This window comes from Notechis scutatus, chromosome 7 (genome assembly GCF_049901735.1).
Source record: "Notechis scutatus isolate UNSWTSFEM ecotype Mainland chromosome 7, rNotScu1.2, whole genome shotgun sequence".
Lineage (NCBI taxonomy): Eukaryota > Metazoa > Chordata > Lepidosauria > Squamata > Elapidae > Notechis > Notechis scutatus.
Window position 1 is genome coordinate 19205634 of NC_142015.1, and position 27465 is coordinate 19233098.

Consider the following 27465-nt stretch of genomic DNA (forward strand, 5'->3'; position numbering starts at 1 on the left):
TTTGGATCGGACAGTTATTACTTCATGTTGTATCTTCTCCTCTTCTGATTTAATTGTATGAAAGTTTATAAATTTGATTCCTTTGTGCCGGGATTCCAGGCTAAGTAAACGAAGGCTGGACTGGACTGGGAGGAGCAGAATTACATAAGTGTTAAAATAAGGAACGAACAGGCAGATGTTCCTCCGGTTCAGCAAAAAAACTAAGAAAAGGAAGCGGGAGGGGCACCGCTTCCTTTTTCCTTCACCCAAGTGCAGTAACAGGTTTATTGTTAGTGACTCCGTCGCGAACGACGCGGAATTGTTCCCTAAATGTGGGTTACTGCAGGTTTTACCACGGGAAAGAAATCAAATGAATTATAGATATATACTATCTAGATATGGAAATTTGCAGGCATGCTGGATCGAAATTATAAGATCGAAATTAGAAGAGCTTAATTTTTGTTTTGTTTTGTTTGTTTTTGAATAAAATACTATTCACCCTGGAAGGAGACATTAAAAACGACATTTTTTCCCTCCCTCGTTTGCTCCTGGAGAGCGGAGGGCCATTTTTCTGACCGGGAGGTGTTTTTAGAAAGTTTTCGATAGAAAAATGCGAGAGGAAGGAAGGGCGGCCAAACCTGCAAGGCTGCCAAGCGGGAGAAGAAGAGAGTAAGGATCAAAGAAGGGAGAGAATGGGTGCGAGAACGAGAGAATTTGAATGGGTGCGGAAGAAGAGGGGAGCGGGGTGAAGACGTGGGGAACGGCTGAAAAAACTCAGTCTTCTATAGTGCAAAATGCTTTGGGGGAAATACTGCAAGGAGCTCGTGCAGCGCGTGGAGCGGGGACGGCGAGCGGAGCGCGAGAAATATGAGGTGTGGGGATTTCTCTGCGGCGGTGGGAAGGCGGTGAGGTGCGAGTTGCTGGGGAGTCCGCTGGCTTCTACCCGGAGGAAGTGGAGGGGAGGAATAGAGGAGGAATCGCTCCGTCCACAAAACTCCAGGGTGTTCTCCAAGAGGGATTAAAAATTGTCCCTGACCGCATCTCTTGGGGGTCCCGTCCAAAGCGGACCCCAAAAGTGCATTCGCCAGTTTAATCGGACCGCTAAACGAGCCCGGGAATAAACTTGAAGAGTGACTAGTTTTTCCTCCCAGGTTCGCGATTACCGGACTATTTCTCTTGCATGTCATATATAGGGGAAGGGGTGGGAATAGTTCCTGGTCCCGGGGTGCTACGAGAGGGAGCTGCACCCTTAAAGAACCTTCCAAAGGTCCAAATACTTTGCAAAAAGTCCCGGATCCGAAGCCCCTGCGGGAGGGAAGAGGCGCGGTCCCAGAGGCGCGCTTGTCAAAAGCCCAATTCCGTGCGGCCAGCCGAGAGCCGGGGAAAGAAACGGAGCCTGAAGCCTGTTGCGATTTGGCTTCACACCTGCCCGCAGCTCCTGAAGTTGGAGATGGACTGAATCGGCTACTGGGGCTTTTTCCCTCCCCAAGGAAGGGCGTTTTTTTTGCGGGAGCTATCTGCGGGAGCGCGCGAGAACTCACTTCGGTTCACTTTTCACACCGCTTTTGCACCCGGCAGCTCCTTCGTGGAAATCGAAAATCCAGGAGAAGAACTCTGACAATGTACACAAGCCTAAAAAGGCAGCAGACGATAGATAGATAGATAGATAGATAGATAGATAGATAGATAGATAGATAGATAGATAGATAGATAGATAGATAGATAGATAGATAGATAGATAGATAGATAGATAGATAGATAGGGGGGGAGGGAGAAAGGGAAAGAAGGAAAGGCAAAAGAAAGGAATTCCAGTTGCGATCCTCGCACTAGTTAGTAGGAAGGAAATCCTAGGAAGCCGAATAAAATTCAAGCTGGTTTTGCAAATGTTCTGAACTTGAGTCTCTCTTGATTTCGGCTGATTGGAGTACACATTCAGTATCCTGGCTCGGCTAAAAGTTGGGTCGTTGGATCAGTCGGTGGGTGGGAAAAGGTGTCTCGCGTCATTCTTTGTCCAAGTCTACGAAGTCGGGCCCCTCCAAGCTCGGTAAGCCTTAGCAGACAGGTGTAGGATTGCGCCTGGGCGCATCCTCATCCTTGTTGTTGGCCTCCCTTGAGGTATTTCACAATGAAGCCTGTTAACCTTAGAGCCCATTGTGGCTAATATGAGTCTTTTAGAATCGCAGTCTTTCTCTTCTCTCTCTCTTCTCTCTTTTTCTCTCTCTCTCCTCTCTCTCTCTCTCTCTCTCCTCTCTCTTCCTCTCTCTCCCTCTCTCTTCCTCTCTCCTTCTCTCTCCTTCTCTCTCTTCCTCTCTCTTCTCTCTCTCTCTTCCTCTCTCTTCCTCTCTCTCTCTCTCTCTCTTTCTCTCTCTTCCTCTATGTGTGTGTACACAATGCTATAAAGTACTATAGTTATTTGCTAGGATATCCTTAAGAACAAAGAATGGGATGTTTTCATTACAAACACAACCTTCACATACTCAGACACCATCTGATGCTCCGGCTAAGGTTATCTTCCTTTAGCGGACTCGGCCCGAAGATCTCAGCCAAAACGCCGTTCCCAACCATTCCTGCAAGTCTTCCACCCCTTTGTGACCTGCGCGCGTTTGCTGAGAAGCAAATATTAACCGGCCCACCCAAAAAGCACTGAAACGGGACCGGATCACAGTCAGGGCACCTGTTAACCCCCTGGGCGTTATATTTATCTCGGTTAGGCCAGGACCCCGTGTTGAACTTCGCTTGAGGTTAGGGTCCCTTGGAAGAGTAGGGGTGTTCCGCCAGAAGGCAGAACGGGGGGCTCTCAGAGCTACCGACTGCCGCCTATTTGTGGCTTGGCATAATTCGGATTCTGCTTCCTTTTGGGACCGACTACCGAAGTCCACCAGGATTTCCTGAGGGAGAAGAGGAGACTGTAAATGTTCGTTTCTCTTTCTTCCAACTTCTGCTGCAAAAAGCGGCAGGGAAGGATGCAAAGAAGAGGCGGAGAAGCGGATCCTCTCTTACACATGTACGCGCGCGCGCGCACACCCACGCACGCTTAGCGCTGCCAAGCCTAACCCCAGCCCCTGGGCCTTCTTCCAGATGGAAGAAGGGAAGCGAAGCCAATCCACACCTCGGATTCTTAAAATAGAGAGGTGACTCGCTCTCCCGCACAGCCCGCGGTCGAACGATGGGGTCGCTGCGGATGATAGGCGCTTTTGATTGACAGCTGGGGTGTTCCGAGCGGGGCTGGGTTGCGCGGCTCTCTCCGAGGCTTATATAGAGGCTGGAGGGGGGGAAGGCAGGAGGAGAGCGCGGCGGGCGGGCGGGCAGGCAGGCAAGCAAGGCAGAGAGTGAACTCTAGGAGAGAAGCAGGCAGGCAGGCAGGCAGGCAGGATCACTGGATCCCGGCGACCGCCTGTTGCTGATCCCAGCGGCCGGGTGGCCGCGCCGCGCCTCGCCTCGCCTGGCCGCCTTTTGCCGGGGTTTCCTTCTCCTTCTCTCACTTCCCGAGGTCCGGCGATCCCTCCGAGCTTATACCCCCGGCCATGCACTGCCAAGGCGGGCTCCGGCTTCCTTCGCCCGGGCAGCAGCTGAAAGCAGCCAGGCGGCGCTACAAGACCTTCATGATCGACGAGATCCTCTCCAAGGAGACGTGCGACTACTTCGAGAAGCTCTCGCTCTACTCCGTCTGCCCTTCTCTGGTCGTCCGACCCAAAGCTTTGCACTCCTGCACCGGTAAGAGCCCTTTGCTTTCCCATCTCTCGAGAAGGACGAAGCTTGCGGGGTGGGGACAGCCTGGCTGCGGGGCTTTGAACCTGCCTCTCGGGGTGCAGGCAAAAGGAAGCTTAAGGGTGGGTGGAGACCTCTCCCCTCCTCTCTTAATTTCCTTTCTCTTTTTCCCTTCCCTTCCTTGCCTTTCTCTCCATTTCCTTCCCTTTCTCCTTCCTTCCTTCCTTCCTTCCTTCCTTCCTTCCTTCCTTCCTTCCTTCCATTTGTTCCTTCCTCTCCCTCTCCCCCTCCACTCCTCCTCTCCCCTCCCTCTCTCCCCCCCTCTCTCGGTCTCCAAATTGTTTGCCAAAGAAGCCGCAAAACTCTTCCCTTAGAAATGCGTCTTTAGGGACACTGTCGCTATTGAATGCTAACGTTTGTGGTCTTTAAAGCAACGGAGGCTTTTAATGGGAAGTGGCATAGCCAGGATTTGTCCTAGTACTTGTCCAGCTGTAAAACCCCTGAGAACCAAACCAGGTGTGTGTGTATGGGGGGGGGGGACAGACTTACCTGAAACTAATATTCAGTCGTTTGTAGGCGTCCCGCTTTGAATTTTACCAGGGGCAAAGAAAGTTTCACACACACGCGCGCGCGCACACACACACAATATTAAGGGTAATCTCTCTCAAAGCGGGATTTAAGATTGCGCCAAGGATTTGGGATCAGCAAACGGGAGAGATTATCTGTGTTTCGGAGAAAGTTTCGGCTGCTCTCCTCCCCCATTCCAGTCCCGAAACTAAGATCCGAGTGTGAGAAGGAACTTTAGAAACCAGACCGCTGCCTAGGGCAGATCAATCGAGCAAATAATTCCCAATAAGGCCTGGTTCTCAAATACTCGGCAAGCAAATGTTTCCCAATTGTCACTTACCCTGTTATACCTCCTATGACTTCAAAGGCAGAAAGTGGCAAACGTTGGTGCCCATAATGGAAGGGTATCCTGTCTTGCATTTGTCTTTCCCTTTTGACAGGCAAGCAACTGTCTTCCGGATCCCAAAAGAACCCAGAAATAATACCCAGGCGAAGGCTTTAGGGAAGGAAGGTGAATTGGATAAACACTTCCAAGTGCTATTAGGAGCTCAGATTTTCAGATGGGGCTGCTTACAATACACAGTAGTTACTTACTACATACACTTGTCTTCCAAAGTTGAGTCCCTACGCTGAAAGGAGCAACCCAAGAGTCCTGCTCTGTGATTATAGGCAGAACAGCAGATAGGGGTTAATTGTTAAATTGTGCAGGTTAAGTTGATCTTGGGGCTAAAATAGGGAGAATTGTTTTGTCTATGGAGATTCTCAGTCATCCAGGTCATGGTTGTCCCAGAGGTGCATTTCCAAAAGGCAACTGGACTTTGTCTTTCCTTGAAGACGTTTTGCTTCTTATCCAAGAAGTTTCTTCGGTTCTGAACTGAAGACGTGAAGGAGCTTCTCGGATGAGGAGCGAAACGTCTCCAAGCAAAAACAAAGAAAGTCCAGTTGCCTTTAAAAAAAAAAAAGCTCCTTTGGGAGAATTCTTTTCATTTCCTTCCCATAAAATAGTCAGCTTTCCCAGTATTTTTTTAACAATTAGAGATCTTGACAAGAGTGATGAGACAGCTTTGGATTGGACCGGAAGAGGCATTCCTGTTACAGCTTTGGGTTCCTGTAGTCCTTGCAGACTGATCTTCTTTCATGAAATCTTCTCTTTTTCCAATCCTAAGCAAAAACTAGATCTCTTTATGTGTGGTCAGAAGTAGGACCTCTAGCATGGTTCTCCCGTAGCTGTTTGCAAAGAGACGCTTATCTTGTTTCAAAAGTCGACGCTCCAATTCCATTTTTATTTTATTTATTTTGTCCAGCATGTGTTAGATAACAGATATAAGTATAAACATGATTATTAATACATGAAATGGATACAAATAAAAGGGAACATTTGGAAGGCTTATGCACACCATTTCTTGCTCTCATATTAATATTGCACAATGCCTGGGTTTTTTTTTCATGCTGAGCCATGCTGAAATGCATTTTTCCCCTAACTCTGAAGATTATTAGAATGACAAATCAATAAAACTCAAATTCAGGTATCCTATTAAGCCATTCTGCTAAATCAACCCCAAATTGTTGGGTTAAAGACATAAACTGGGATTTATAAATCACAAAGGTTGGGTTCACACATGCCTTTCAAGGCAAGATCAAGGAAAATGTGTGAATTCAACCTTTTGCCTGGCTTAATTTAATCTGCAGTTAACATCAGGTTAAAATATAAAGAGACGCTTTGTTGCTTTGAAAGACGTGTGGGATTTCTATATAATAAATAAAGTGTCCCATTGTCTTCTAGGATGTAATCCAATTCCAAGACGATTGCAACTTATTTCCTTGTTAGGAAATAAGATTAACTGAAATAGAAACTGATTAGTTACAATGATCTTGCAAACATTGGGTGTAAAGGTTGATCAGTTGACATGCCTATGATTTAAATGTGAAATAAACTCACTGATACTTTACATAAGGATTAAACTGCAAGGTTCAGTTCGCTTAAATCTTTGGGGGGCAAATATATTTCATTTAACATGAAGCCACGCAGGCTAATTTCTCCACATTTTTCTAAAAGAATTCATTAGGGAATATTCTGTCTCTGAAAATCAGTGAGTGTGTATTCAGAGAATCAGGGAAATATTTTAATCCCTTTTCCCCCCTTTGGGACAAGAAATGAGAATGTATTCAAAAAGTGTATTGATTTTAATGGAACCGAAAATCATACTAATCCCAATTTGATCAAGGGGGATTTTTTTCAATTGTTTTCCGACTAAGGTTGTATTTAGAAATAATTTAACATTGACTGTGGTGCATGCCACAGGTTTTCATACCGAATCCTCCTAATGATTGCATAAATTTTACCAAGTAGCAAACAGAGCTGTTGTGTAATAAATATTTTAGGATGGAGAAAAGTTATATAATATATTTAGCCAATCAAGTGCAACTTATTGGCACAGTGACTGTAACATTTTGAAATAAGCCCTGTTTGCTTTGAATATCTACAGTCTTACTCTTACCTGTTCTACTCCCGTAAAACCAGTGGCAAAACTCCTGACAGTGTAACTCCAATCAGTAAAATTAGTATTTTTAAATCCCATTTTAATAGAACAGATGTTCTCCTGTCTCTAAAATAAGAGATTGCGCTGACATTTAATGGTGTGTAGGTTGCTTTTAAACATAACATTTAAAAGAAAATTGTGGCATTTTCAGGTTTTTCTTTCTTTGATGCTGTCACTTGTGCTAAAAACCAAAATCATTAAGTTTGTCTCAGAAAAAAAGCACCAAGAATTGGAAATTGCGTGTGGTTATTTCACCAAGCACCCTATGTGTAGATTAAGTATGTTATCATTAATGCAGATCTCAATAAACTGCATCGATCATAACATGAGTAGCAAAACATTTTCATGACAAATAATGTTTAAAACAAAAGCAGAAAGTTATTGGGCAGACATTCTTTCGAAAGGCGTATCTCTTTGGGTTTTAATTTAAATCTATCTACTCCCATATGATAAGGAAGTTTAGTTTATAAAATACGCCTAGATTTCAGTCATGTATATTAAAAAGAGGTAAGTACCACCAAATTCAGGGTGACTTACATCTAAAACAATTAGCGTAAAATTTGGCTAAAATATTTCCAATTGCCCTCTCTCAAAAGATTCTTATCTTTTGGGAATCCCCAATTCCATTCTCTGAAAATAATTGGATTCTCTATAGCTCATTCAGGCAAAACATGCCATGTAGGAAGGCAATGTACAATTAATTGAAATGTTAGGGAAGTGCTTAAAGGCATTGACAAATTCCACTTTACAATTGCCTTATAACAATATTATATTGTCATTCATATTTTATATCAATTTCCCCCTCATTTTCCATTCAAGCCAAGAATTTCTAACCAAGAGTTGCTTATTAGGAATTCACAGGCAAGACCTATTAATTTGCATTTGCTCACATCCTGATCTTTGAGAGATCCCATAAAATGAAAGACAAGTATAAAATAAAAGTCCCATTAAAATAGATAAGTAATCTGTTAGAAATTTCAAGTTAAATGGCACACATAAGTCTCAAACTACTATGCATGTAATTAATTAAAAGAAACAAGAATTCAAAACTCTTTGAAAGTTGTAGTTCTTCAAATGTTTTGTTCGGAATGACTCCTGATCGCAGAAATATTTATTTTTGAGTAAATTGCATTATGGAAATACCTCTCATTCCGTATTGTATGAAAGATCAGTCAGTACAAATATTTTTTTGAAAAGGAAATAATAGTCTGCTCAGAGTCAGTTGGAGGAGCTTATATATCCAGTAAATTAAAAAAAAAAAAAAAGACAGCTATTTTAATTTGCTGCTAATTTCCTCCTAAACTTCTAGCGAATCCACATATTTAACAGCAGAATGATATGAGAATGTGAAATTAATTTAAAAAGGTATTTTCCTATTTCAAAGGCTTATCTTGATTATTATGAACTCATGTGTTGGGAAAAATATTAACAAATACCTGCAGGCTGTTCTCTTTAATTTTTTGAATGGCTCATAACCAAAGGCGGTGATTCAGTAGCTATTCATAGATTATTCATTTGCAAAAACTTGTATACAATACTCACAGCGCTAAATCAGAATTCCTCAAAGGTTGCTCCTGTGACCTCAGTTATTTCATCCAGAAAGTTACTCTGGATTATGATAATAGATTGACTCATGGTGGAAATATAATTATTTTTTGTGTTTTTGGAGTCCTTTTTAAAAAAAGTAATAATCAAAGTAGGAACACAGATACAAAGTGGTTTTTCTTTCCTAGCCCTGAATTTAATAGTTGAAACTTCAGGCGCACAACTACTCATGGAAGGAAAGCCAGCTACTGATTAAGAACATGAAATTGATATATAAATATGAGTGAAATATATACGACCTTTTGTAACTTCAGCCAAATTGCCGATTTAAACATTGTCTTGTTTCACTCTTTCTGATCTCAGTGCCTCAATGAGAAGCAGGATGCATTGAGAAATTCGGCATGAAGGTAACTATTAATAATAATACATGACATTAATAACAATATGCTTTTCAAGACAAACAACTTATAATGACAAATAACTTATAACAACTGCTTCCAATTGAACCTACTTATTTTAAAAACCTTTCATCCGTGAAAGGAGCCAGGCAAAGGAAGACAGTGCCGTATTACTCCCTTTAAGCATGACCGCTCTTAATTGAAACCATGTAAAATTTACCCAGATAATGTACCCAAGGCAGTTTCTAAAATGCTTGGAATAATAATCTTCATGATGAATTGCTTCATCTTCACAGCTGTCCTAAAGGACAGCCTTTTCTCATGTTGGCAGTCATATCTCTTAGTATTTGTGTTGGCTGGAACTCGCCAACAATCTTTGTTTCATCTTAGAGCACATGGTTGCTAAAGCAAAAAAATGGCTTTCCAACATAACTATCTTTACAGACTTACCTCTAAGAACAGTCTAGCAATGTCCTTTTCTGCTATTTGATGAATACCAGATGACCAAGTCAGACAATTTTACCCCCCACACAATTGATTCTTCCTTTTCTCATGCTTTCTCTTCAATGTTCATTGTTGGTAGAGGAATGCCATCAAGCTCACAGTTAAATTGACTGTAATAAATACTGGCCTACTCATGCTTCTAGCTTAAAGAGGGCTAAATCAGGCAAAACAAATGCAGAACTGTTGTATTAGTCGAAGGAGGAGGGGTGGGGAAATTCGTGAAAAGATCAAAAATAGGGTAAATTGCGTTTTATTATTGAATTCCATAACCCATTACAAAAAAACTGACAGAAATGCATCATTGTACTGAGTTTAAGTGTCCGTAAAGCACACTGGGAACAAATTCTGGAAATAAATTGGTTGGTCTCTTCTGATTTTGAATTTATCCATGAACAAAAGCAGTTCTAACTTGGCCATTGAAAAGTTCCAATGTTCAGATCAAAGAAAGTTGGTTAATCAAGAAAATGAACAATTTTAGTGCTTTTGGTTGAAGAAGAAATGCACAAGTTATTAGCTAAGAAGTGACCATTTTGGGTGATTCTCAAAATACATACAAGAGACAGGTTACTGCAAACTTCTTTTTTCCTTGAAATCAATCTATAGAAGTCCTGAGTTAAGTTATTGTAATCAGTTTATTTTTCAAGTTTTTTTTTATTATAAACCACTTTGAGATTGTCTTAATTTATGAGAAACCAGGAGAGGAAATATATAAATGTCAAATGAATTACTCATATTGATATGCATGCTTACTTAAAACAGTGTTTTATTGGTTTTGAAGACTTGCATGTACAAGAAAGAAAGGTGATGGAATGAATTTACAGTAGGGGACTTCAGATAATAAAGAAATTTCTCCCTTTGTCCCATTTGTGCAATATTTTAGCTTTTTGAACATATTGATAACAGATTGGAATGCATGAAGTATGCATTTGTGCCTATCAACCATTCATTGTTCTAGGAAACAGATATTTAGAATGCCAGGTGTTGTGACAACTAACTTAAAAAAACATGGTTGATTATGCAAGAATTGCATGAGTTTTCTTGAGCCACACAATAGCTAATCCTTAATCCAACCCAGAAAATCTTTTTTATTTTTAGTTTTGAGTGGGGAGGATTGTTGTTGCGCTGTTGTTGTTTTTACCTAGAACAATATAGCAAAGTTAGAGCTGTTGAGACAAGTTCATTCAAAACAATGGAATCTTTCTGTAGGGATGAATTTATGAGATCCAAATATCAATAGCATGATTTCCTGATTTGCACTGATAGCTTAATTAGAACATCCTTCTAAAGATCTTAGAGATTGTACTAACCAAATTCATGACCAGGTTAGGTTTCAATCTCTGAATATTACCTTTGGAAAAATATTGACCCCAATTGTTGTCATTTTGTTAAAAGCCAACTGGTTTAACATCGTACTTTCATAATTTCGGCTTCCTGTTGATATTAATTTGATGCTGATTTTGTGAAACAGCCCTTTTGTCATGGATTTTGGCACAACAATGGAGGCGCACTTCACTGAAAACACAAGACATTTTGGAACTGTACTGTCGGAGTTAGCAATTTAAATGTCCGAATATATACTTTTTAATATTTAAAAACAGACGTCATGGAGCTTAGATTAATTAATTTGACCAGGAACTGGCTCAATACATTTCCCTAATTGCAACAATGTTCTCTCTGTACACATTGACCTAGGTAGGTAGAGTAATGATAATAGGTCAGCAATTCCCACTATCTAGGAGACACACTTTTTGAACACCTTATAGTGAATTCACCATTCTGTCTGCTGGTCTTCCTGTTGTACACAAATTGCATTGTGGCGTGACTAGAATGTGCAACTGTTACAATTTAAAAAAAAACAACCTCTTTTAAAAAAACAACCTCTAGGATGCATATGTTAGCAAAGCTTAGAGTACCCCTTTGTTCTGCATAACCAAAAATCAACCCTACTGTTCTTCAACTCATTGCCAATAGCAAGAGATGTTGGGAGATGTAGTTTACACATGAAATACCCATAATAATTATAAATAAAGAACTAATTCCCCCAGAACTGTAACACAATTTATCTCAGAAGGGCAGAAACAGAAATTTCTCAGAGCTACCTCTTGTCCCTGAAAGCATTGAAGGTGCCCACTAAGGCCGCACCCCAAATTGCCACATGATGGAGAATTTTAATAACTTTTAACAATTTAATAAATGCATGGGAAGTAGTTTTACTTCCTGCATTGTATTTATTGCCACTTTAATTACATGTCACTTAAACCATTTAAAATTACATTTCTTCCTGGACACACCCACTTTTTGGCAGGTTCTAAGATTATCTGAGGCCCTAAGAAAAGTTGCACACTTCAGATTTAATAATAGTATCCACACTTTAATGCTATCTCTCCTACCGGCTACAAATTGCCATGTAATCTTGGATCTGGAGAGGTGGTTGAATTAAATCACTGCATTGGGCAACTCATGTGCAATGCCTGTTTGTCTACAGAGAGAAGATAACCCTTAGGTGACTTGAATCTCATATAAATGAATTAGGCATTATTTTCTGTTACGTTTGCAACGATCGGGGTCACTTTGTCAAATGGAGTTTCTGTTTTTACTAAGAAAGGTCAGTATATTTTTCATTAGGGCTAGGCAAACAGTTAATGTTGTAGAAGGGTGGAGAAGGTGGAAAGAAAGAGAAGAAGGAAATGATCAATGGCTGTGGTGCCAATCACTGTGGTGCAGGTGGTCCTTGACTTATGACCATTTGTTTAGCAGAAGCTTCTGTGCATGCACCAGAGCTGTTTCCTGTAGGGCACATCATGTGTTGTTCATTGGTGCACTCCCATAATTCTTGTCAGCCATTCCTGAAATTGAAGTTATAGTCTTCTGAGGTTTTGGATTCGTGCTGGAGCCCATCCTTGGGGATCTTCTCTCTATGGCTGTTGGAGAATCAAGAATGCCCATCTCCAAATTTTAAGCTGGAGGTGCACCCAGGGGAGGGATTCTACTGGTTCATACTGGTTTGGGTGAAGCAGATGTTAAATTTACATCTGGTTCACCGAACCGGTAGTTGAACCAACTGGCTGGCCCCGCCCACCCTGCCTCTCTCCTCCCAGGAGTCTCCACACGGCCTGTTTTGGATGCAAGTAAGTGCAGGGTCCTCACGGAGGCTCTGGGAGGGTGAAAAACAGAAGTCTGGAAACGGGCCTGTTTCTGGCTTCCGGAGGGCCTCCAGAGCCCAGAAGAGGCTGTTTTCGCCCTCTCAGAGGCCTGAGGGAAGCCTCTGGACCCTGGGGAGGGTGAAAAACACCCCTCCCGGAAGTCCCAGTAGGCCACGCCTACCATGTCCATGCTCACCCAGCAACCGGGCAGCGAACCGGTTGCTGGGATTTTTGAATCCCACCTCTGGGTGCACCCATGTCATCTCCATCCATCCAATTTCCTACACAATGAAATGTCTGCCCTTCACACAAATCGCTTCTGAACCAGGCAGGGAGTAAATAGCCCATTGAAAAGATTTCCGATGACAAGCCATCATCCCAAGATGCCGTGTTTTAACATTCCTTGGCCAAACCACACAGCCTTTGGAGGAAGCAGAAAGAAAGCCTTTTAGAAATTTATTAAGTTGTACCATGGAAATCCGAAGAGTTAGTTAGAGCTTCGTAGCCAGTCTTATCGACTCTGGAAGCCCAGAGAAGCAGAAGATTTATGACATATTATAAAACAATCCAGTTGTTATATCGGCGACCCCCAGAAGCTCACAATGGCATTTTTGTGTGTGGAGAAGGTCAGCAAAAGTCCCAGCATGGAATTGTTTTAAATTTGATCTGGGACACACTTCAAAATCCGCCTGGAAACTGTTTCTGCTGAGACCCACTTTCCCCATTTAATTGAACGGATAGTATTACGGCATTCCTGGGGGATGGCAGAGAGCTGTGGGAAAGGGAACAAAACAGGACGAATACAGTGTGCGCGGATTCTTTTTCACCCTAAACCTTATTATCGGCCCCGTAACAGCTGTATTAATTCACTTAAATAAAACAAACACGACATTCTAGGTAATGCTGTTTATCAATCTCATTTACACCTAGCTGGAGGGAGTTTGCATTCTGGCAATGATATAGGCAATGGGATACGACTCTTTATTTGCAGAAATCTTTCCATTCTAGAAGGATTATTGGTTGGCTGAGGCCATGCCCTGAACACTTCTAAATATTCTAACCTTCATTTGGGCCGACTGCAATGTCCTTTCTGGTTTGCCACAGACCATCACAATTTGCCCAGTGGAAATGCCAGGCAACCAAAAAATAATTATCGGATTCTCAGGGACGACTACCATGAGAGAGGCCAGACCAAAGTAACTGCTGTTATGCAATGTTGATAATTTTTTGTCACAGAGAATTGATGCAGCTGTAGAAAAGGTACGAGGGCAGGATAGCAGGCTCTCCAGATGCTTTCGGAAGAATTCTCAGCATCCCAGCTGTCAGGATTTGATACTGAAGGATGCTGGCTGTCATATTTCTTCCACATCTGGCAAGCTGCGTTTTGTTCTCCTTGGGAATACCAACACATCCTTGTGAAATGTGAAATGGATTTTTAACTTAAATGAAGGTCAGGCAAGACCACCTGTTTTGCCTGAGTAGTTCTATAACCAGTCTGGAAACCGGGTGACTGTGAATTCTAGTTTCCACTTTAAGCATGCAAACTGGCTGGGTGACTTTGGACCGGTCCCTCTCTCTCAAGCCCAACTCACTTCACAGGGTTATTGTTGTGGGAGGAGGACGGAGTGTTGAATTTGTTCACCTCCTTGAGTTATTTGTAAAAAATAATAATAATAACGGGAAACAAATCCATAAATCAGAAGAATGGAGCGAAGAGTTTGTGAATCGAGTTTTGCAGTGATGCTTATTTCTTATAAACAGGCTGCTCTAAAAATCTGACCTGGTGGAAAGCTAGCCTAAAAGAAAGAAATAGGAATAACATATACAAATGGCCACCGATTCAGCAAAGTACAGGCAAAAATAATTCTGGAAAAGAGTTCTAACTCTGCTTGCGTAGAGGCAGTTGGTAAAACACCTTGTTGTAGACAGAGCTTCTTAACAGGGCCAAACATCTTGCTATTAGAATTATGTTGCCTGGTGTTTTACACACACTCTTGCAGTCAATGCCACAAACAGCTTCGCTAGCCTGTTCTTTCCATGCTGTTTTTTTCAGTGCTGCTCTGAGTTTTCTGAGCTAAATTTATCCCTTAACGATAGCCCACAACACAGATTTTTGCAAAGTCCCTAAACAGATGCTAATCCAGAGCTTCATGAATGGCTGTATTATTCTGTCTCACTCCTTTTCCTCTTAGCAATTGTCTTGACCTTCCTCCTCTGCCTTTATCCGATTTCTTTTTCTCTTTTTTTTACTTCTCTCTCTCTTTTTATTTTTTATTTTGACATTAATCCATTGGTGCACAATGCCTGCTTTATTTCTCAATCTTCACAAAGTCAAGGAATCCATCCACTCTGAGGATTACAGGATTTCTTACAAAAGAATTGAGAAGAACCAGCGCATTATGGTTGTGGTTTAGGATGATTAAACCTTCTATGACATTACTAGAGGTGAATAACGGTTGTTTTACTTGCACTGTGAAAAAGCCAGCAGAAATGTTGAGTGATTAGGGCTCTCCCCCCCCCCTCCCAACCTTCCAATCACTAAAACGATTGCAATGAAAATAAATGGCCTGGATGAGTTGATTCACAATGCTTTCAAAAGGTGCTGAGAGGTTTGGGCTGCTGTATGTTCACATAGCATGGCATGTATTAAGCAGTCTTTAGATCCTAAGTACACTTACAGCCAGCCTCTGAAAAGAGAATGAATACAACAAGGAAATGTCAATGCATTTGACATACATACACGCCAGAGAGGCACATGTCTCTGGTTAGTTGTCTCAGGGGGGTGGAATACTAAGTTTCTTAAAATAGCATTCATGGGTTTCTGATGCAGGATCATGTGATTGCTCAGATTCCCGACGGAAGTTGGGCTCACATCCTCTGGTAAACCCTAATTTTCTTGGGTTCTGCTGAGCAGGAATTCAGGAAGAGCTTTTTAAATCATGGCAGACCCATTCAATGCTGGTTTGATGGGATTGAATTTATTTATATTTATTTATTTTTTATTATTTTTATCCAAATCCCAAGGTAGCAAAACATACCCAATCCTCTTTCCTCCTCCTATTTTCCCCACAACCACAACCGTGTGAAGTGGGTGGGGCTGAGAGAGAGTGACTGGACCAATCACCCAGCTGGCTTTCGTCTAAGGCGGGACTAGAATTCACAGTTTCCTGATGATTGGCTGAAAGTCACCCAGCTGGATTTCATGCCTAAGGTGAGACTAGAACTCAGTCTCCTACTGATTGGCCCAAAGTTACCCAGCTGGCTTTCATGCCTAAGGCAGGACTAGAACTTACCATCTCCTACCGATTGGCCCAAAGTCACCCAGCTGGCTTTTGTGCCTAAAACAGAACTAGAACTCCCAGTCTCCTGGTTTCTAACCTAATGCCTTAACCACTAGACCAAGCTTTGATAAACAACAGATGAGCAAAATACACAACACAGCACAATGTATGAACCTAAATGATGCAGATAGTGTTACACACTGCACGATGGAGATCTTAGCATTCTGTAGCTCAATATTTTGTTTTGCCAAATCTACCTAAATATTATGTTCCAAACCATAGAATTTTCAGTGGTCCCAAAGTCTTATGTAATGTAATGGAGGTTTCTTCTGGACTTCAAATTTCCTGCCAGGGGACAATTGCAATGCTACATTCTTCATTTGTCTAAAGAAATCAGAGCATTTGCTCGTACCGATGGTAAATCCATAAGATTTGTTGTAGGACTTTTTTTAGGTTGAAGCACTTCTGCATTTTTTTTAAAAAAAGAGTAGTGCTACTTTCTGTTAATCAGAGCAGTTGTAATACTTGGCTGATCATGGTGTTCTTGACAAGCTAAACAGGTTTAGATCTGGTTAGTCTTTGGATGGGAGACTGGAATTTACAGAGTACAAGAAAGCAATCTAGTACAGCAGAGCTGTGAAGAACACAATATGGCATAGAGCTAGTTATTTAAGAGATTATGTGTCTTCCATAGTTTCTGCCAGCCTTTCAACTGAGCAAAGTTGACACTCTTTCCATTTTATGTCACATGGGCACTGATAAAGAAGTGGGACTTTGATTGTGTGATTGTGATTGACGTCTTAAATCTTTTGATATCCAGAAAGATGACCTTCTCTGTCACACTACCTACTTTCTGGAATGTCATCTCTTCTGGGTTTATCTGTCCCACCCTGAACCTTGAAAACTTGAGTTAAGGCAAGCAGGTTCTGTCTTTTTAATTCAATGTCAAGTTCTGTATTTTCTATTATTTAGAATAGTTCTAGAGTCTTTGGTGTGTGTGTGTGTGTGTGTGTGTGTGTGTATGTATGTATGTATGTATGTATGTGTGTGTGTATATATGTGTGTATATATATATATATATATATATATATATATATATATATATATATATATATATATATATATATATATATATATATATATATATATTCTGAGGTTCTCATGGTATTTGTATGTGGATCTTTGGTTATTTGGGTTTTCTCCTGCGTAAGATTGGAAGTATCTAGGCAGCGTTTTGATGAAGTCTCATTCATCATCTTCAGGCTTGTGTCTTCAGCTCTGTGCTCTTGTGTCTTCAGCTCTGAGAAGCACAGAGCTGAAGACACAAGCCTGAAGATGATGAATAAGACTTCATCAAAACATTGCCTAGATACTTCCAATCTACGCAGGAAAAACCAAATAATAAAGATCTATATATATATATATATATATATATAATTACATATATATATATATGTATATGTATATGTATATGTATATGTATATGTATATGTGTGTATATATATATATATATATATATATATATATATATATATATATATATATATATATATATATATATATATACATATACATATCATATATACATATATATATATATATAATACAAGACATATATATATATGTCTTGTATTTGAATATTAATTCCATTATATGCTGTCCAGTGCCTCTATAAATTTGGCCAGACTTACCATTTATTTTAATAAACACATTTCAATAAATATCCCAAACATATTTTTTCAAGAGGCAACTGTACTTTCTGGGGGTTTTTTTTTTGAAGATTTTTTGCTTCTCATCCAAGAAGCTTCTTCAGCTTCTCATTGAAGAAGCTTCCAGAGCTGAAGAAGCTTCTTGGATCAGCAGCTAAATGTCTTCAAAGAAAAAAACAAAGTCCAGTTGCCTCTTGAAAAATCACTTTTGGGACAACCATAACCTGGATGACTGAGAATCTCCATAGACATTTCAATAAATACATCACGGAAGTCAACAGGAATGGAATTCAACTGAAAGAAAAGGCAACAGGCATCTTTGTACAGCATGCAGGGCTTGGAAATATATAGTTGACAGTTGTATCGGAGCACCCTGGGGTCTAAATATTGTACCAACTAGTATTAAAATAGAAACATGCTGGTGATCAGCTCGATTTATGCATCTGGAGAGCTGCAGTGGAATTGGCCAAACAGTTACATATGCCTTCCACCTCCAGTTGAGGATTGCAGCCCTACGGAAAATGGCAGACAAATTCCGGGTGATTATAGGCCAGAAGGTGGCCTTTGTCTTGCTTTGGTTCAGTGTTTGTCATTTAAGCCTCCCACATTTTTTCAAGTCAGACATATCTTACATCCATTGGGGGAATGGCATGTTTTTAATAGGAAACCTTATACAAGCGAGACTAATGGTTTGTCTCATCCAGAGATGTGTAACCTAGGTCTCTGAGGCCAAGTTCATCTCTAACCATTCTTTTGCAACCCTAGAGTCACCTTTTGGCCACGTTACAAACCTCAGGACTACGTCAGCAGAAACCTGGCAGGAGGATTTCCTTCTGCCTCCTTTCTGCATTGAAATAATGCTGTTGGGTTTGTTTTGTTCCACGATTTATGCATTTAAAGAAACACAGAAGATTGCAATATCTGTTGTGGTTCACCAGCAACCGGTGCAGCTGGCAGCGGAATTGGACAGTGGGGAAGAACAGGGACTAGTCTGGGAGTCTGGCAAGGACTTGGATGAGGGTACTGCATCCGATGCAGGGATGGGGCCAGGACCATCTGGGAGTGGGGTGCTGCCTCTGGAGCCTTCGGAGTCTGGGAGCAGTGAAGCAGAGGACCCAGGGGAGCCTGTTCCCAGTGTGCATATGCGCAGAGCTGCTAGAAGGCAAGAACAGCTGAAACAAAAGGGGCAACTCGGGAATAAGGCTGGGAGGTGATTGCCCCTCCCATAAGGGATAAAAGTCAGGCCAAGATGATGAAATCTTTGCAGGAAGCAAAGTAGTTCAATAGATTCCGAGTCCTTCTTGAAGCTCTGTGTATTCTGGTCGTGTTTTTTTCCTGGCACTGTTATAATTAATTTGGATGCTTCTGCTTTTGGCAGCATTCCACAGCACTGACAGGCATGTGCTTATCTTGGGGAACTGTTTAAGATTAGTCCTGGCTGTGAATGAAAATAATTCCCAGCATTGCATTAAAATAGGTTTTTCTTTTAAAACAAGTTTGCATTTAATAACGTTTGACGAAGCCTGGGTCAGAACAATATCCATCACCTCTCTATAAATTAAAAACAAGGGAAAATAAAAGAAAAATATTCTATGCGCAGGGTCTAGTTTGAATGGCAAATCTTATAGTTTGTATCCCTGTGCATGCATGACTGTTGATAATTATGCTCAATTCACCACAGATTAGATTTCTGTCCCCAGTGAACCTATATGTGTCAAATGGACTTTCACCTATTAAATTTCTTTCAGTTTTTATAATTCATTACAAAGAGGATTATATTTCCTATGAGTGCATCCAAAACCATGCATGAAATTTAAACTGTTTGCATCATTCTCTCTGATGTAGAAGTAGAGTTGATTTTGGTTAGGAGTGAAGAAAGAGTTGGGAAGATTGTGTGTAGATATATATATATTTATATTGAATGTCATCTTCCACAGAAATTCATTTGAAAGAAGGATTTGTGTAAATGCGAAATCCCTGCATGTCAGAGGATTTCATCAGATAAAATAGATGTGATTTCAGTAGTCTGTCTGAAATCCAAGAGAGCAGAGAATCTCTTTTTAAAAGAGAGATCAACTAATTGTAGGAGGAAAGCAGTGTTAGTCGATGATAGCAAAAATCAGGAGGTTAGTGGCACCTTTTCCAACTAATTAATGTTATTAAAAAGTGTAAACTTTCTTGAGCTGCAACTGTGACCCACATAAAAAAAGGGGCAGGCTTCAAAAATTTTAGCAACCGGTTTTCTGCCCGGTTGCTGGGTGGGCATGGCCTAGTTGGCCTCCTGCACTATGGGGGGGGGGCATTTTTGCCCTCCCTGGCAGTGGTGGGATGCGATTTTTTTTTACTACCGGTTCTGTGGGTGTGGCTTGGTGGGCGTGGCAAGGGAAGGATACTGTAAAATCTCCAGTCAGTGGCGGGATTTGCGGGTTCTGCGAACTACTCAAAATATCCGCTACTGGTTCTCCAGAACTGGTCAGAACCTGCTGAAGACCACCTCTGCTCCCTGGACTCCGGAGGGTGAAAATGGCCTCCCCAGGCTCTGGAGAGAGGCTCTCTGGAAGCCGGTTTCTGGCCTTCCCGAACTTCCAGAAGGTTTCGTGAGGGCGCTGTCCTTACCTGGGATCCAAAACGGGCCGTGTGGGGACTCCTGGGAGGAGAGAGGTGGGTGGGTCCAGCCAGGGGTAGGATTTGCCAGTTTGCCAAACCGGCCATAAAATCAGCTGCCAGTTCAGTATGGGTTCTCTCAAACTGGGGTGAAGACCTGGCTATGTGTCCAGGCCTGGAACCCCAAGTGTGTTAAGGGCTTAGGAATTTTGGGGGTCCCTCTTTGAGGAAAATGGGCAGTTCATAAATATGAGAAATAAATAAATGAAACAAAAATAGCAGACTTCGAGACTCATGGCTATGAATAGCCTGGCCTTTAGGAGCTGGTCCAATTTTGTTTTAAAAATGCCTATATGGATAAAATCTTCTTTACAACCAATAGCAGCTACTCCCACAGTTTAATGATAGATTAAGTAAGTTCTTCCTTTTGTTCATCTCTTTCTCAGCGGTGAAGGAAGATGTTTCGTTATAGCTGTTGTCTTAGTTGCAAATTGCCTGTGCAGTATTGAAGTATGGCCGTGGTTTGGTTTCTAAGCAGCTGGGCGGCAGTTAGCTATTCCCTGTTGCTTCATTAATATAATTCACAACTCAAATCCAAAAAACAACAGAGAACTTTCTTATAAATAGGAGATATTTATGCCATGTCATTCACTATTGCTTTTCCCTTGCCAGAGAAGTTATACCATGTCCTACTGTCATTATCTCCTATGCAAGGAGAAACAAATTTGGAGGCAGCTCACTAAGCAAAGAATGTAAGTCATCCTGATCCACAAATCAGTTAAGCTCAGTTGTTTTCGCTGGAACAAATTTAGTTACAATTAAGTCCCCAGGCTTGCCTTCAAAATATGCTTTGCCTTAACTGGTTAGACAGATGGAGTGGTGCACCTGTAAACTGAGCTCTGCCAGCATCCTGATTCGTTATCATACAATCATTTCTCTCACTTGTTTTATTTTTATTCTTTTTTCCCCTTGACAGATACTTGAATGATTATTTTCTAAAAAGGGCTCAGAACAAAATATTGCAACGGGGAGGGTTTTTGTTCATCATTCAACTCATTCAGCCACGCTCTTCTGCTGGATCTCCATTCCATCTCTGCTCTGTTTTGCGTCTCTCTTTCTCACCCTTCCTATAAGGCATACTCTGAACTCACATTTTTTAATCCACTGAGAATGTTCAGTCCACGTGAATCTGGAGGCATTGATTAGCAGTAATCATATATTATCATATATCAAACGAATGTCCGGTACTTGTAGAGGATTGTGGAGATAGTCTTGAAGAAGGATTCAGTGCCTGTTAGGTAGATATCAGCTTAGCCTCAGAAAGGAAGAGAGGGTGAGAAAGAAACTCAAGATAGGCTCACTTTGATTCTCTGGGATATAAGAAAGAGGAGAGAGAATCTCTCTCAGGCTGTCAAGATTCTGTGATTATAGCCTGCAACAAGAAAGTAGAGTTGAAGACTACCAGACAGGTTTTCAAAAAGACCGTGTTATCCTTCTGCATCTGATGCTTCCCTCTTGTGCATGTAGACTGACCATTTGACTATGGAGAATAGAATAGAATTACAGAGTTGGAAGGGACCTTGGAGGTCTTCTAGTCCAACCCCCTGCTTAGGCAGGAAACCCTACACCACTTCAGACAAATGGCTATCCAACATCTTCTTTAAAAAGTTCCAGTGTTGGAGCATTCACAACTTCTGGAGGCAAGTTGTTTCACTGGTGAATTGTTCTAACTGTCCGGAAATTTCTCCTTAATTCTAGGTTGCTTCTCTCCTAGATTAGTTTTCATCCGTTGCTTCTTGTCCTGCCCTCAGGTGCTTTGGAGCAGTGATCCCCAACCTTTTTTATGCCGTGGCCCGGTCCGGCATCAGCTGGGCGCCGCCATCTTTTTTGATGAAAAAGTGCTTCCGGTGACCTCACGAAGCACTTTTCATCAAAAAGAAGATGCGCCATGCTTCTGGTGAGCTTTCCGGGTAGAAATGGCTTTCTACCCGGAAAAGCTCACTAAAGCGCTGGCGCCGCCATCTTTTTTGATGAAACGTGCTTCCGGTGAGCTTTCTACCGGAAAAGCTCACCGGAGCGCTGGCGCCGCCATCTTTTCTTGATGGCGTGCTTCCGGTGAGCTTTCTACCCGGAAAAGCTCACCGGAAGCACTTTTTCATCAAAAAAGATGGTGGCGCCCAGCAAGCCAGCGCCCGGTAAGACTTGTTCCGCGGACGGTACTGGTCCACGGACCGGTGGTTGGGGACCCCTGCTTTGGAGAATAGTTGGATTCCTTCTTCTTTGTGGCAGCCCCTGAGGTATTGGAAGACTGCTCTCATGTCTCCTCTAGTCTTTCTTTTCATTAAACTAGACATACCGATGTGAAGAGTTGAAACTTGCCTATATGGTCAGTTTCTCCATTTATTCCAATTAAATACTTCCTTCTAGCTCTTAAAGCAGGCCAGAAGCCATGGGGAGGGTGGTTATATCTTAATGTGAATGGGTGATATGCCTTTGATGTACTGCACTCTGTCTATGAGTATTTCTGTATCTTCTTCCAACCACAAAAGGATTTAAGCAGCTGCTCCTGTGGCTGAATTATACAATCCTGCCCATCTGTTGAGGACCTTGGACTATTTTAGAAGAACTGTATATAAAAAATGGTCAAGCCCACATACGCTCATTCCCAAGCCATTTGGCCTGAGGTATAACATTTAAATATCCACCACACACAGTAATATAATTTGGAGCCAGACTTTTTTCATCAGAGCAAGGAAATCATGATGGTAATTTGGACATCGTGACACATGTATCTTCCTCTTGTTCTGTCATCGAGAAAGGTACCCATTATTTTATGGTAAGGCCGGTTCAGAGAATACCTGAAGCAATCTTACATTTCAAGGGAAAAAAGAGGTGTGTCAATTAAAATATGTGAGCTACTGAATCCAAATTTAGCCATTTCAGAAGGTGTGTTGACAGGTAGAAAGGAGATTCTGAGCTTTCGCTGGTTTAAGCAACCGATTAAGCAATTCAGACTTTAGTCAGTTCATGGTTAGATAATATCTTTGAATGGCTACTTGCTCATTCTACTGGGCTGTTTGATATATGGTGTACTTATTTATTTGTGGAGAAGAGTTCCTTCCAACATACTTCCATAATGGGAAGGATAAAGGATGCATTGACAAAAGATCCTTCCTTCTTTAGAAAGAGAGTTAGGCACCAATGCCTGGACAATGGAGCTTTTGGTGGGTCCATACCAGTTTACCCCAACTTCAAATACCTCCATTGCTCTTTAAGGCTTCAGATGTTGGTATTAAGACATTGCTCAACCTCTAAGTATAATTTTTGTTTCTTAAATGAAGATTGCATAGGCTTGTACCAAAGATGCTTTTTTCAAGAGGCAACTGGACTTTCTGTTTTTTCTTTGAAGACGTTTCGCGTCTCAGCCAAGAAGCTTCTTCAGCTCAGAAGCTGAAGCTGAAGAAGCCAAAGAAGCTCCTTGGATGAGAAGCGAAACGTCTTCAAAGAAAAACCAGAAAAACTAGTTGCCTCTTGAAAAAAAAACACCTTTGGTACAACCATGACTGGGATGACTGAGAATCTCCATAGACATTGCATAGGCTTGTATTTGCTTCAGTTCGTTGATACCTTTATTGTCCAGTTTGCATCTTGTGATTCTGACATTTTAATTTTATTACAATCCTGGAAAGTAAGGTTGAGAGGTAATGACTAGCTCTTAAAACAATATGATTGTGTGGAAATTAGACTCTGGATCTTAGTCCGACAGTATCTGCTAATGCTATATAAAGTGTTAGGGTTTCAAAGACGCCAATATATTTTACGATAATAAGTTATCTCCCTAGTCTAAAAAAAGCTGATCATTAATCAAACAACATTACTTGGTCCTATCATAATCCCTGTTGGAAATGAGACAGTGAGATAAATTAAAAACACAAACACCAGCCAAAGGGGGAATTTTCCTCCATTTCGGGCTGTCCCGTTATATATCTGGGTCTTTTCAATGTTTCTTTTTCAGGAGTTTCTTGGAAAAGAGAGCATCTTACATTCTTAATTTGTCTGTGCCACTTTTCTGCCTGTTACACACCCAGGAGAGATAATTGATGAAAAACAAAGGTTCCGCCGCCGTCAGACAGCAAACTCAATCATGTGTCGTGATGCATTCTTCTAAATGGCATTGTTTGCGCAGCTGTTCTCTAGAGCTGGCTGCACAGTTTATTTTTGGCCCATTTAGGAGGGGGGTAGGCAAGGGTGTTCTTTCGATGGTGACATGAACGATACCAAAGAATGAAAATAACAGAGCTCAGGAGATCTAAGGAAGCTTCCTGCAGAAGTCTTCTTGTGACGAATACCAAAGGTAAGGGAAAGATTTGGGACAATTCGAGTAACAGGAGAACTCAACTGAAATGGCAGTCCATGCTTAGTTCATGTGCTGGAAGAATATTTCACTTGCATTATTTAAAGAAAAAGAAAGAAAAAGACAATTATAATGTATCTTTTATATATATATATATATATATATATATATATATATATATATATATATATATATATATATATATATATATATATATATATATATATGCGTAACTGAAGACAATCTCTAAAATGAAGGATATGGATCACATTGAGAGATTAAGGTTAAGATTAAATACCAAATAGACCAAACTAATCACAGCAGGTTGCAGCAAATAGCCTTAGAAATGACAGTGAAAATATTGGTGGGTAGCTTCTGACTTTTAGGACTGACTATCAACAATCAAGAAATATCCTACAGACTAGCACTTAGTTGGGTAGCACTGAAAGCCTTGGGGAAGATATTCAGATATCATAAGATATCAATGCCTACAAAGATCTGAATCACACAAGCAACGCTCTTCCCTGTGACACTTTAAGAAAGTAAAAGTTGGACTTTTGAACTTTGATTTGGAAGAAAATGCCTGAGACTCCCATGGAGGTCAAATAAATCTAGAGACCCCATCTAAGGCACAAAGGACCAGACCCCAATTAGCCTACTTGAGACACCTTATACCAAGGTCTAGTTCTCTGGAAAAGGCTGTAATACTGGGAAAGGTGGAAGGAAAGAGAAAAAGAGCATGACCAACAGTAAGCTGGATGGCTTCCATTACAGCCATGATGACTGTACTGCTGGGAAAGCTAAAGGGTCAGATTGAAGACAGGTTATCTTGGAGAAGATCTACCTTTTTGCCTGCTAAGAGTCAACACAGACGTGATGGCATATAATCAAATCTATCAGAGCAACACAGAGAGTTAGCACAGCTTCGCCAGCTTTCCTTAGATCTTTCAAAAAGAACAGGTTATTGGACAAGAGCATGGCTGGGCTGCTGGGGGTTTGAAGGGGTTTGGGAGAGCCCCCAGCTAAGATTCTGTGCAGCTGGGAGAACCCCCAAATCCCACTCCTGGCTGGCCCTGCCCACCGTGCCCCTCCCCTCCCAGGGGTCCCCACACGGCCCATTTTGGATGCAGGTAAGTGCAGGGCATGCGTGAAGACTCGGGGAGGGTGAAAAACGAGCCTCCCAGAAGTTTGGGAAGGCTGGAAATGGGCACATTTCCAGATTCCGGAGAGCCTCAGGAGTCCGGGAGGCCATTTTCGCCCTCCCAGAGGCTTGAGGAAAGCCTCTGGAATCCGGGGAGGGCAAAAATGCCCCCCCCCACCATGGTGCAGGAGGCTGACTAGGCCACACCCACCATTGCCACACCCACCCAGAAACCAGGCAGAGAACCCTTTGCTAAAATTTTTGAAGCCCACCCCTGGACAAGAGATTACGTGATTTGTAGCTTAGCCTTCTCCATCCCACAATGTTGCTGTAGCTCATATTGGATTGACCAATGTCCAGCTACCCAAAGAGCTCCCAAATTCAGAACCACCTATCTAAAGCAAGCAACCAGATGGGGAAATTACAAGAAACCTGAATGGTGATTTCAAACATTCATGGCTGTAGGCAGAACCCCACTGAGTTTTAGATTTGTGGATTTTGTCAATTCAAGTAAGGACTAGAGCTTGCACCATAATCTCTCCAGAATAAAATGCATTCGTCTTTTCACACCATCCATATCTTCTCCGTGCCTGACATGTCATTCACCTAAGAAATATTACCTTGGCAAGAAATGTATTTCCCAAAAGTTGGCACAACCCTGAATTAAAGCAGGTCTTATTTTGCAAATAATTAAGTTCCCTCTTTCCCCTCCTGTGTCATTCATCAAATTGTTTTGCATGTTGGAAGCAGAGAAAGACGGTGGCATGGGCTTGTGAAACCTGAAGCATCCTCTGTGAATCATGTGAGTCAGCAGCCATAATTCATGCTTGCTTATGGATATTGCATTAATTAACAAAGGAGGAAGCCAACAACCGATTGATTTACATTTAGGCATGCCTTCATTCAAATGCCGATATGCTAAGTTAATAATGTGCCTTTTGAATACAGAGGTGGATTTGCAACCGGATCTCGTACATGTTTTAGTTCAATGGGGCTAAGCATGTTTATGTCTGCAGCCACCACCTGGGCCTTTTGTAAGGCTGCTGTTTAACCTGTCAAAATGGGATCCACTCTTCTTGATGAATCAATTTTTAATGTCACCCGGGGAGAATCTGTGTGAGTGGGAAGCAGTCAAGACTAATGAAGGAGCCATTTCCTGGCTTGTGTGGTAGAAAACATACCAACAGAACCCAACAGTCGTTTTACTTTCTAAAGCTATCAGGTTATAGCAATAGCAATAGCACTTAGGGTTATATACCGCTTTCTATACCGCTTTACAGCCCTCTCTAAGCAATTTATAGATTCAGCCTCTGGCCCCCAACAATTTGGGTCCTCATTTTACTGACCTAAGCAGGATGGAAGGCTGAGTCAACCTTGAGCCTGGGGAGATTCGAACTGTCAAATTGCAGGCAACTGGCTGCAGCAGAAGTAGCTTGCAGGACTGCACTCTAACCACTGCACCACCGAGTTATGATGAATAACTGATCCTTTGTGCCTTGGGGAGCAACAGCCCCAAAATTACATCAGTCTTGTATATAATGCTGATCAAAAATAATTAAAAACAATTATTATTATTATTATTATTATTATTATTATTATTATTATTATTATTATTATTATTATTATATTGTAGAATTGATACTAACGTAGTGCATAATGCTGTAAATTTTGATTATGATTTTACAAAGATATTTGTACCTGGATGACAAACTGTTCAATTGAAGATGGAATTATTATACTTTTTAAAAAAAAGAAAAATAACTTAAAAACACTAGCAGAAGATCCCAAATAAAGAAAGAACCGGAATATTCATAGCTCAGGTTGAACTGTGTAGTCCTTGGTGCTTTCTGAGCTTGGTTGTTTTCTTGCAGACTTTTTATTACTCAACTGAATAACATCAGTGCTAGAAGGGAGTGGGGTTTGTGCTTTGTTTACATTCAAGAAGAGACAACCAAAAAGCCAAAAAGGGTGTGTGCATATGCCAGCCAGGTT

General features: G+C 41.3%; 1 protein-coding gene across 1 annotated transcript in view; it reads left to right on the top strand.

The window, feature by feature from the left end:
* The first annotated feature begins 2997 nt into the window (after nucleotides 1–2997).
* The window catches only part of BARX2 (BARX homeobox 2), a 43622-nt gene continuing 19154 nt past the window's right edge, over nucleotides 2998–27465 (top strand). The window contains exon 1 of the mRNA XM_026678623.2: nucleotides 2998–3693. Within this exon, the coding sequence (XP_026534408.2) occupies nucleotides 3504–3693 (190 nt within the window). The 5' untranslated portion in view covers nucleotides 2998–3503. The remainder of the gene's footprint in view (nucleotides 3694–27465) is intronic.